The sequence below is a fragment of the Nicotiana tomentosiformis genome, chromosome 10, assembly GCF_000390325.3.
Source record: "Nicotiana tomentosiformis chromosome 10, ASM39032v3, whole genome shotgun sequence".
NCBI classification, from domain to species: Eukaryota; Viridiplantae; Streptophyta; class Magnoliopsida; order Solanales; family Solanaceae; genus Nicotiana; species Nicotiana tomentosiformis.
The window spans coordinates 43,589,422-43,601,490 of record NC_090821.1 but is presented as its reverse complement, the minus strand read 5'-3'; the positions used below and the strand labels follow the sequence as shown (position 1 = coordinate 43,601,490).

Sequence of the window (12,069 nt, the reverse complement as noted above, 5' to 3'; positions counted from 1 at the left end):
AGCGAGTTCATATGGGGTTTATGTACTTGTGTGGATGTTTGATGTGGAGCCCGAGGGGCTCGGGTGAGTTTCCAATTGGTTTCGGAGGATTTTTGGAAGAGCTTCAGTTCTGTTGGTGCTGCATATCTCACATTTGCAAAGGTCTGCAATTGCAGATACCTTATCACATTTGTGATTACAGACTGCAATAGAGGAACTCGCATTTGTAAGATAATTAGTCGCATTTCCGGCATTGGCTGGCAGCTGGGGACTTTTCAATTGTGATGTTGGGGGTCACATTTGCAGCATTTACTAGGGCAGTCTGGGTTCGCATTTGCGAGCCCAAGGTCGCATTGGTCGCAAATGTGATATCTGCAGCTGGTTATTAGTTGGGCATTTCAGGACTTAGACCCATTTCCTCATATTTTGAGCCCTAGACTTGGTGAGGGGTGATTTTTAAGAGGACTTTCATACAAGGCTATTGGGTAAGTTATTTTCACTTGATTTTGATATTATATCTTGATTTCTCATGAATTTTTACAACTAAATCATGTAATTTGGAAGGGAACTTTTGAGGGGTTTTGACTATGTTTTTGAAAAATGAAAATTGGGGATTTGAGACTTGATTTAGACTCGATTTTAAAATCTAATCACATATTTGGAGTCGTGGGGGTTATGGGTAGCCCTACCCCTTGATCGGGTTTTGATCGTGCAAGCCCTTTTTTGGCTTTATGAGAATTGGGTAAATATTTGGACTTTATTGTTTGAGATTGATTTCTTTAGCATTATTTGATGTTACTGAGTCATTTTTTGTTAGATTTGAGCCACACAAAGGCGACTTTTAGAGGTAAGGGTGGAGCCCGCGCCATTGCTAGAGCCCCTGCTAGAGCAGTAGTGATGGAGCCACCAGTAGCTTTAGTTGAGGAGCAAGAGCCTGATCATATTGAGTAGGTGGGACTCGCTCGGGCACCTGATGAGCCTATTGCTACGCCGGGGCTCCAAGAGACCTTGGCTCATTTCATGAGTATGTTTGGGAGTTTGGCCCAGGCAGTATTGATTCTGGTTACACCAGCTACTTCACAGGATGGGGGATGGAGCTCAGACACCCGGAGCCCGTACACCAGAGCAGCTGGCTCATGCTTATCATACACCGAGGGTTATGCTAGTGCAGCCAGTAGTTGCAGTCCAGCCTGAGGTAGAACCAGTAGTGTCTACTGATGAGCATAAGTGTTTGGAGAGGTTTAAGATACTTCATCCTCCCAGTTCAATGGATGGGCTTCTGAGGATGCAGAGGGTTGGATCAGTGTCATTGTATTCTGTGTACTATGGGTTTAGTGGAGTCGAGTGAAGTTGACTTTACTAGTTTTTAGGTGACAGGGCCGGCATATAGATGGTGGCAGACTTATGAGGCAAGTAGGCCAGCTAGTGCAGCTCCACTTACATGGTCCCAGTTTTCAAATCTTTTCTTAGGGAAGTTTATCCCACAGACCTGCAGGGACGAGTTGCGCAGCGAGTTTGAGCACTTGTGCTAGGAGGGTATGACTATGAGTTAGTGTGCCATGAGGTTTACAGAGTTATCCCGCCATGCAACTCCTTTTGTAGCGACCTGATACGTAATTTTGAGTAATAACTCCCAATTTTATGTTTCAAGGCCTTCCATAGCTCTATTGATGATTTATGACTTGTGTGCGTGGTCCATGTCAATTTTTAATTAAATGTGAATTTTTAAATTTTTGACTTTAAAAGTGGCTAGATTTAACCACGGTCAACATATATGGTAAACGACCTCGGGTCATTATTTTGAATTCTAGTAAGTTCGTATGATGATTTTGGACTTGTACGCATGTTTGATTGGGGTCCTCGGTGACCCGAGGCCGTTACGGCGCGTTATGTGTAAAGTTGGAAATTTGAGTTTGAACTTTGAAAATCTTGAGTTTTGATGATCGATTCTTGACTTTAGATGTTATTTTGATAATTTGAGATTGTGAGTGAGTTTGTATGATATTGTTACACTTAGGTGAATGTTTGGATTGAAGCCCGGGGGGCTTAGATAAGTTTCGAATCAGTTGCAGACGGTTTTGCATAGCTGAAGAAGATATGGTGTTACAAGGCTGCAGGTCTCACATTTACGAGGTTCTACTCGCAAATGTGAACATCGCTTTTGCAAGGATTTCTTGCATTTGAGGTGATGGGCAGGGGCAGGTAAGATTCATAATTGCAAAGCTATGGTCTCTTTTGCTAGCTGGTGGACACTGCATTTGTGATCTATCTGTCGCAATTGCGACGCTAGGAAATAGAGGGGACAACTTCGAATATGCGAAGCTCTGTTTGCTTTTGCGATGGGTTGGTACGCTAAGGTATAGTCGCATTTACAACATCAGAAAGGCTTAGGGACTTATCGCATTTGCGATTGGTGGTTCGTATTTGCGGACATCACAATTGCGAACAAGAGTTCGCAATTGCGATACATGGAGCTGGGTAAAAGTTGGGGATTTCGGGACTTGGCTCATTTTACATCATTTTTGAGACCTAGACTCCATAAAGGCGATTTTTGGAGAGAAATTGTTTCCTAACTTCATAGATTAGTAACTTCAACTTGTTTTTCTTCAAATTCCATTGCTCTTTCATGAAATTCACTATCAAATCTAAGAATCATAGAGTAGAAATTGGGAATTTTGGGTGGAAATTAGGGATTCTGTAAAATTGAGATTTAAACCTCAAATTGAGGTCAGATTTCAAAACAAATTACATATTCGGGCTCAAGGATGAATGGGTAATCGGGATTTGGTCTTGACTTCGGATTTCGACCACTTGGGCTCAGGTTGACATTTTGTTGACTTCTCTAAATATGCTAAAGATCGAACATTTTTCATATGAGGGTAGTTTCTAAAGCTTTTTTGACTTATTTTAGTACAAATTGACTAGATTCGGGTGGTTTGGAGGCTTATTTCAAAGGAAGGTCGTGCTGGATTATTGATCTTGTCCCGGAAAAAGGTAAATGACTTGGTTAACCTTAATTGAGGAAATTAGGGTGTAATTGAGCCTTTTGCTACATGATATATGTGTTGGGAGAATTATATATATAAGGTGTCGAGAGTATATGCAATGGCCATGGGATAAGTATGCGAAAAGAATTAACCTTATTTGTGCCATGTTACCTTGTGTATTATGTCTTCCATGCTTAGATAAATTGTATAACTATATGATTTTTCATATTCATGTTATTTACTATGTTGAGCTTATTGAGATATTGGGAGTTGAGATCGTTGAATTGTTAATTTGGTTGCTGGTGCTAAGTTATTGGTAAATTCTCGTATGGCGAGTTATGTTCAAGTACTTTCCTTGATTTCGTTATACTTTCCACCCTGCTTCATACTGTGTTATATGTGATTCTTGGTGAGAAAGAGTGAAATGCACGAAAAGTGTTGTCGTGCTTACGAGGACGAGTGATTGTGCACGAAGGGTATTTTCGTGCTTTATTCATATATTGGTATCATTGCAGGAAGGGTATTTCTGTGCTTGAGTGCAAGTGAGGATATGCACGAAGGGTATTTCCGTGCTTGCTACTATATTATGATGTGACGATTAGAGTAAAAGCACAAAAGGTGATGTCGTGCCATTTTGTTGATTTCAATTTTTCTTGCTTTGTTATTCGGATTGTGGACCTGGCTTTGTGGTTACGTAATTTAATTTCTGACAGGTTGTGCAGAGTTGTTGTAAAAGCATGAGTTGTGGTTGTGCAGTAACACTATCCTTCACTTTCCCGTTTTATGTTCTTTTACTTATGTACTTATTGTCTTTCTCATATGTTATTATCATGTTTTATACCTGTTACTTTACTTGTCATCTCGTATTTTTTGATATTATAGTTGTACAGGTTTATTTGTAGGTGTCTTGTCTTAGACTCGTCACTACCTCATCGGTGTTAGGCTCGACACTTACGGAGTACATTGGGTCGTTTGTACTCATACTATACTTATACACTTCTTGTGCAGATTTGGATATTGTTACCAGCGGAATCCTGAGAGGTGCTTAGCGGATACCACATAGACGACTCGAGGTAGAGCTGCATTCCATTTGCAGGCCTTAGATTCATCTTCCATTTCTATTGTACTATTTCTATTTTTCCTCACAGTATTGTATTTTCCTTCAAGACACTGTATTTAGCAAACTATATAAGCTCAAGTACTTGTGACTCCACATCTTAGGATGGTTGAACGTTAGTGTTAATTTTAGACTTATCATGTATACTTCTGAGTTGCTTTTACATTGTATTATTATCTTGTTGTTAGTCTTTAATTCCAATCTTTCATATTTTCTATTGTGTGTAGGCTTGCCTAGCGAGTAGTGTTAGGCACCATCACGACCCCGATTTGTTGGGATTTTGGGTCGTGACAAGTTGGTATCAGAGCCCTAGGTTGCATAGGTCTCACAAGTCTTGAGCAACCTTGGTAGAGTCTTGAGGATCGGTACGGAGACGTCAGTACTTATCTTCTAGAGGCTATAAAGCTTTAGGAAACTTCACATTCTTTCTTTCTCTATCGTTCAACTTTGCTCTATCATTAAGTTTGAATCTTTCTTCTCTTATTCTCTCACAGATGGTGAGAACACGTGCTTCGTCCACAACTGAGTAGGAGCCAGAGCCCCCGGTTGCATCCACTATCAGGGGTAGGGGCAAGGGCAAAGACAGAGGTGGAGGTAGAGCTTAGCCTAAAGCACGCGCAGCAGCACCCGTAGTCGATCTCTAGATAGCTCAAGATTATGAGGATCCAGATCAGGATGATTGGCTCAGGTGCCAGAGGGGTTCATTGCTACCTAGTCCTTCAGGACGCCTTAGTCAACATGGTTGGCTTCATGGAGAGTATGGCTTAGACCGGTGTGCTTCTAGTGGCACCAGACATTTCTCAAGCCGGGAGAGGGGTGCAAACTCCCGCTATTTATACTCTGGGGCAGATGGCTTATGGTTTCCAGACCCTAGGAATTTTACCAGTTAGGTCGGTTCGACCTATTATCGCTACACAGCCCAAGGACAGACCCGCGATGTCAGTTGATGAGCTGAAGAGGTTGGATAGGTTCATCAAATTATTTCCCCTTCACGTTAGTGGTGCACCATCAAAGGAGGCCCATGACTTCTTGGACCGTTGCCATGAAATTTCGCGCAACATGGGACTAGTGGAGCCTAATAGAGTTGATTTCACCTTATTTCAAATGCATGATTCTGCCAAGAGGTGGTGGTAGGTTTATGTGCAGGGCATGCTAGCAGGATCACCTCCTCTCACATGGACTAAGTTTTTGAAGTTGTATTTGGATAAGTTTATTCCCTTCACTTAAAGAGAGGAGTTGTGCAGTCTGTTTGAGCGCCTTCAGCAGGTAGCATGACTGTTACTCAGTATGAGACTAGATTTGTAGATTTGTCATGCCATGCAGTTATCCTGATCCCTACTGAGATGGAGAAGGTTTGGAGGTTCATAGAGGGTCTTACATATGGCATCAGACTTCATATGGCTAGAGAGACTGAGGCTGAGATTTCTTTTACTCGGGTAGTGGAGATCACTAGGAGGATCGAGTACATCAGAGACCAGGCGTGGGAGATGACCTCTGACAAAAGGCCTTGTTACTTTGGAGAATTCATTGGTGTCTCGTGGGGTTCCTTCGGTAGAGGCCATCCTATCAGGATGGGACAACCAGCCCTAAAAGTCACACATGGAACTTCAGGAAGCCACGGTTCTTATGGACCTTATTCCAAGCAACTAGCATATTGTGCACCTCCAGCTCCCGTGAGTGCACCTCCAATACAGAGTTAGCATGGTGGTTAATCGGGTTGACAAGGACAGCTCCAAATTCAACAGCCACATCAGCCGAAGGCTTGTTATGTATGTGGGGATCTGAGGCACGTTGTGAGGTTCTGCCTTAAGTCACAAAGTAGTATGTCGTAGTAGGGTACTCATTCCATGAATCCAGCACTAGTTGCAACACGACCCGCTCAGCCATCTAAAGGCGAGTATCATGTAGCCTGAGGTAGAGGCTAGTTAGTTAGAGGTAGAGAACAGTCAATAAGAGGCTATCCTAAAGGTGGAGAATAGGTCGGTGAGTCTCAGCCTCGTTGTTATGTATTTCTAGGTCGTCCCGAGGCAAAGTCATCTGATGCAGTTATTACAGGTATTATCTTAGTCTATCATAGAGATGTTTCTGTGTTTTTTGATCTGGGTTTTATACATTCTTATGTGTTTTCATATTTTGCTTCACATTTGAGTATGCCTCGTGATTCTCTTGATGCTTTGTTTCTGTGTCTATGCCGGTTTGAGATTCCATAGTAGTTGATCGGGTGTATCGTGTCTTGTGTTGTTACTATTAATGGTTTAATACTGCAGTTGATCTTTTGTTGTTAAATATGGTGGATTTGGAGGTCATTCTTGATATGTATTAGTTTTCCCTGTATCATGCTATATTGGATTATCATGCCAAGCCTATGACTTTATCCATGCTGGTGTTGCCTATATTAGAGTGGAAAGGGACCCTCAGTCATTCCACTAGCAGGGTGGTCTCATATTTGAAGGCTTAACGTATAGTTGAGAAGGTGTATTTAGCATATTTGGCTTACATATGGGATTCTAGTGCAGAGTTTCCTTCTATGGATTTGGTATCGGTTGTGAGGGAGTTTCCTGAGGTGTTTCCTATAGATTTGTCGGGTATTCCACCCGACAGGGATATTGACTTTTGTATTGATTTAGTTCCGGGAACTCAGCCTATTTTTATTCCACCATATTTGATGGATCCAACTGAGTTGAAGGAATTGAAAGATCAGTTACAGGATTTTCTTGACAAGGGGTTCATTAGACCAAGTGTTTCACCTTAGGGTGCACCAGTGTTGTTTGTTAAGAAAAAAGGACGGATCGATGAGGATGTGCATTGACTACAAGTAGTTGAACAAGGTCACTATCAAGAACAAGTATCTGCTTCCTAGGATTGATGATTTATTTGACCAGCTTCAGGGTGCCAAGGTATTTTCCAAGATTAATTTGAGATATGGCTACCATCAGGTGAAAATTAGGGCATCGGATGTCCCTAAGATATCTTTTAGGACTCATTATGGTCATTTCAAATTCTTAGTGATGTCATTTCGCTTGACTAATGCTCCAGCAGCCTTCATGGATTTGATGAACCAAGTGTTCAAGCCTTATTTGGATTCCTTTGTGATTGTCTCCATTGATGATATTCTGGTTTACTCTCGTAGTAGAGAGGAGCATGAGCAGCACCTACGAATTGTACTTCAGACATTGAAGGATCGTCAACTATATGCTAAGTTTTCAAAGTGTGAATTCTGGTCGGACTTAGTTGCCTTCTTGGGTCATGTTGTGTCTTATAATGATATCAAGGTGGACCCCAAGAAGATTGAGGTAGTTCAGAACTGGCTCAAACCTACTTCAGCTATAGATATTCAAAGTTTTTTGGGTTTGGCGGGCTACTATTGCCATTTTGTGATAGGGTGTTCGTCTATCTCAGACCCATTGACCAAGTTGATTCAGAAAGGCACTCTTTTCAGATGGTCTAGTGATTGTGAGGAGAGCTTTCAAAAGTTCAAGACTGCCTTGATTATAGCCCTAGTATTGGTGTTGCCCCACATGTTTTGGGTCTTACACTATGTATTGTGATGCATCACGTATTGGGCTTGGCGTGGTATTGATACAGGATGGTAGGGTGATTGCCTATGTGTCTCGTCAGTTAAGGTCCATGAGAAATACTACCTCGTGTATGATTTGGAGCTAGTAGCCATTGTGCACGCGCTCATGATTTGGAGGCATTACTTATACGGCATGCCATGCAAGGTCTACATTGATCCCCGGAGTCTCCAGCATCCATTTAAGCAAAAGAATCTTAATTTGAGGTAGAGGAGATGGCTAGAGTTATTGAAAGACTATGATATCACCATACTATATCATTTGGGAAAGGCCAATATAGTGGTTGATGCTTTGAGTAGGAAGGTAGAGAGGATGGGCAATTTGGCATTTATACAATTTATTAGCCATAGATGTTTAGGCTTAGGCTAACAGGTACGTGAGGTTGGATATTTCGGAGCTTATTAGTGTTCCCTCTTGTGTTGTGGCACAATCATCTTTCTTGGAGTACATCAAGGCTCGCTAGTTTGAAGATCCTCACTTGTTGGTATTGAAAGATACGGTGCAGCGAGGTGGTGCTAAGAAGGTCGTGATTGGGGATGATGGTGTTATGCAGCTTCATGGCCGGATTTGTGTTCCAAATGTTAATGGGATAGGAGAGTTGATCCTTGAGGAGGCTCATAGTTCACATTATTCCATTTACCCAAGTGTCACGAAGATGTGTCGTGACTTAAAGCAGCATTATTGGTGGCGGAAGATGAAGAAAGATATTGTTGGACATGTCTCTCGATGTTTGGATTGTCAATAGGTGAAGTATTAACATCAGAAACCCGATGGTTTGACTCAGAAGTTGGTGATACCATAGTGGAAGTGGGAGCGCATCACTATCGACGTTGTGGTAGGCTTACCATAGACCTTGAGAAGTATGATATTGTTTGGGTCATTGTGGACCGATTGACTAAGACTGCACACTTCATCCCGGTGATGACTTCTTACTCTTCAGAGCGGTTTGCTCAGATTTACATCAAGGAGATTATCTGCCTACACCGTATGCCCATATATATTATTTCAGATTGCAACATGCAGTTCACTTTCCATTTTTGGAGAGTTGCTCGTGAGTTGGCACACGGGTTGAGATGAGTACCGCGTTTCACTCTCAGACTTACATGTAGTCCGAGCAGACCGTTTAGATTTTGGAAGATATGTTGAGGGAATGCTCTATGGATTTCCGGGGTTAGAGAGACCAGTTTCTACCTTTAGTAGAGTTTTCCTACAACAATAGCTGTCAGTTGAGCATCCAGATAGCTCCGTATGAGACCTTATATTGGAGGCGATGTCGTTCTCTGGTTGGTTTGTTTGAGCCCAATGAGGCTAGATTATTGGTTACAAATTTGGTTCGTGATGCTTTGGAGAAGGTTGAATTGATGTAGGAGAGGATTTGTATAGCACAGTCATGGAAAAAGCGTTATACGGATAGGAAGGTTTGGGATGTGGCTTACATGGAGGGTGAGAAGGTTCTTCTTCGAGTTTCGCCTATGAAAGGCGTGATGCGATTTGGGAAGAAGGGCAAGTTGAACCTGAGGTTTATTGGCCTATTTGAGGTCTTGGATAGAGTTGGAGAGGTTGCTTATAGTCTTGTATTGCCTCCTAGATTAGCGCGAGTACATCTGGTATTGCACGTTTCCATGCTTCGGAAGTACCATGAAAATAGGTCATATGTTTTGGATTTCAGCACGATGCAGCTTGATGAAAATCTAACTTATGAGGAAGAGCTGGTGACTATTCTAGACCAGCAGGTTCAAAAGTTAATATCTAAGGATATTCCGTTTGTGAAAGTATGTTGGAGAGCTCAGCCAACTGAGGAGGCTACATGGGAGTACGTTTCTGACATAAGGAGTAGATACCCGAACATTGTTACCAGTCCAGGTACACTTCTATGTTTGTTTGAGGACGAACGTATCTTTTAGAGGTGAAGTACGTAACGACTTGATAGGTCGTTTTGAGTACTAGCTCCACATTTTATGTTTCGAGACCTTCCATAACTCTACTTGATGAATTAAGACTTGTGTGCGTTGTCCAAGTCAATTTTTGGAATGTTTAATTTTGAATTCTTAAAAAAATGTGATTTTTGACTTTGAAAGTGGCTAGAGTTGACCGCGGTCAATATTTTTGGTAAATGACTTCGGATTGGTATTTTGACGATCGGTAGGTTCGTATGATGGTTTTGGACTTGTACGCATATTTGATTGGGGTCCCGGGTAACCCGAGTCCGTTTTGGCGCGTTATGTGTAAAGTTGAAAATTTGAGTTTGAACTTTAAAAATCTTGAGTTTTGATGATCGATTCTTGATTTTAGATGTTATTTTAATGATTTGAGCTTCAGAGAGAGTTTTTATAATGTTATTACACTTTTGTGAATATTCGGATTGGAGCCCAAGGGACTCGAATGAGTTTTGGATGGGTTGCAGACTGCTTTGCGTAGTTGAAGAAGATTTGGTGTTGCTGGGCTGCATATCTCGCATTTTCAAGGTTCTGTTAGTAAATGCGAGCATCGCTTTTGCGAGAGATTGCTCACATTTGCGATGATAGGCAGGGGCAGGTAAGCTTCGCAATTGCGAAGCTATGGTCGCTTTTGCGAACTGGTGGACATCGCATTTGCGATCTATGTGTCACAATTGTGACACCGGGCAGTAGGAGGACAACTTCGCATATGCGAAGCTCTATTCATTTTTGCGATGGGTAGGACCTTTGCAAATGCGAAGGTGTAGTCACATTTGTGAAATTATAAGGGCTCAAGCACTGATCGCATTTGCGATTAGTGGTTCGCAATTGCGAACATCGCGATTGCGAATAAGAGTTCGCAATTTCAATACCTGTAGCTGGGTGAAAGTTGGGGATTTCGGTACTTAGCTCGTTTTACACAATTTTTTAAACCTAGACTCCATAGAGGCGATTTCTGGAGAGAAATTTCTTCCCAACTTCATAGGTTAGTAACTTCAACTTGTTTTCACTCAAATTCAATTACTCTTTTAAGAATTTCACTATCAAATCTAAGATTCATAGAGCAGAAATTGGGGATTTTGGGTAGAAATTAAGGATTTTGTAAAATTGAGATTTAGACCTCAAATTAAGGTCGGATTTCAAAACAAATCACATATTCGGGCTCGGGGTGAATGGATAATTGGGATTTGGTCTTGATTTTGGGTTTCTCCTACGTGGGCCCGAGTTGACTTTTTGTTAACTTTTCTAAATATATTAAAGATCGAACCTTTTTCATACGAGGGTAGTTTCTAAAGCTTTATTTGACTAATTTGAGTAATAATTGATTAGATTCGGGTGGTTTAGAGGCCCGAGTTGGATTGTTGATCTTGTCCTGGAAAGAGGTAAGTGTCTTGGTTAACCTTGATTGAGGGAATTAGGACATTATTGAGTCTATTTTCTACATGATTTATATGTTGGGGGCGTCGTGTATACAAGGTGACGAGTGTATATGCATTGGCCATGGGATAAACATGCAGGTAGAATTAGCCTTATTTGTGCCATATTACCTTGAGTATTATGTCTTCCACGCTTAGATATATTGTAGAACTCTATGATTTCTCGTATTCATGTTATTTCCTATGTTGAGCTTATTGAGATATTGGGCGTTGAGATCGTTGAATTGTTGATTTGGTTGTTGGTGCTAAATTATTGGTACATTCTCATATGGTGAGTTATGTTCTGGTACTTTCCTTGATGTTTTTATACTTCCCACCTTGCTTGGTAATGTGTTATAGGTGATACTTAATGTGGAAGAGTGAAATGCATGAAGGGTATTTTCGTGCTTGTAAGTAAGAGCGATTGTGCACGAAGGGTGTTTCCGTGCTTTATTTATTTATTGATATCATCGCACGAAGGGTATTTCCGTGCTTGAGTAAAAGTGAGAATATGCATGAAGGGTGTTTCGGTGCTCGCTATTATATTATGATGTGAGGATGAGAGTAAAATCACGAAGGGTAATGTCGTGCCATTTTGTTGGTTTCATTTTTCCTTGCTTTGTTATTCGGATTGTGGACCTGGCTATGTGGTTTCGTAATTTAATTTCTGAAAGGTTGTTCAGATTTGTTGTAAAAGCATGAGTTGTGGTTGAGCAGTAACACTATCCTTCACTTTCCCATTCTTATGTACTTATTGTCTTTCTCGTATGTTATTATCATGTTTTATACATGGTACTTTACTTGTCATCTCGTATTTTTTGATATTATAACTGCACAGGTTTATTCGTAGGTATCTTGTCTTAGCCTCGTCACTACCTCGTCGGGGTTAGGCTTGACACTTACGGAGTATATTGGATTGGTTATATTCATACTATACTTTTGTAGTTCTTGTGTAGATTCGGACATTGTTACCAGCAGAGTCCCGAGAGTAGCTTAGCGGATACCACATAGACGACTCGGTATAGAGCAGCATTCCATTTGCAGGCCTTAGAGTCATCT

General features: G+C 41.3%; 1 protein-coding gene across 1 annotated transcript; it reads left to right on the top strand.

Moving 5' to 3' along the window:
* The first annotated feature begins 9,094 nt into the window (after nucleotides 1-9,094).
* LOC138900089 (uncharacterized) lies at nucleotides 9,095-11,394 on the top strand. The gene is made up of 3 exons (XM_070186796.1): nucleotides 9,095-9,521; nucleotides 10,925-10,977; nucleotides 11,371-11,394. The coding sequence occupies exons 1-3, from the start codon at nucleotides 9,095-9,097 to the stop codon at nucleotides 11,392-11,394; spliced, it is 504 nt and encodes a 167-aa protein (XP_070042897.1).
* Nucleotides 11,395-12,069: the final 675 nt, after the last annotated feature.

Coding starts and splice junctions, on each gene's coding strand:
- LOC138900089 (XM_070186796.1), top strand. CDS start 9,095: ATGGAGGGTGAGAAGGTTCTTCTTCGAGTTTCGCCTATGAAAGGCGTG. Junction 9,522..10,924: donor GAACATTGTTACCAGTCCAG/GTACACTTCTAT, acceptor ATAATTGATTAG/ATTCGGGTGGTTTAGAGGCC. Junction 10,978..11,370: donor TGATCTTGTCCTGGAAAGAG/GTAAGTGTCTTG, acceptor AATGTGTTATAG/GTGATACTTAATGTGGAAGA.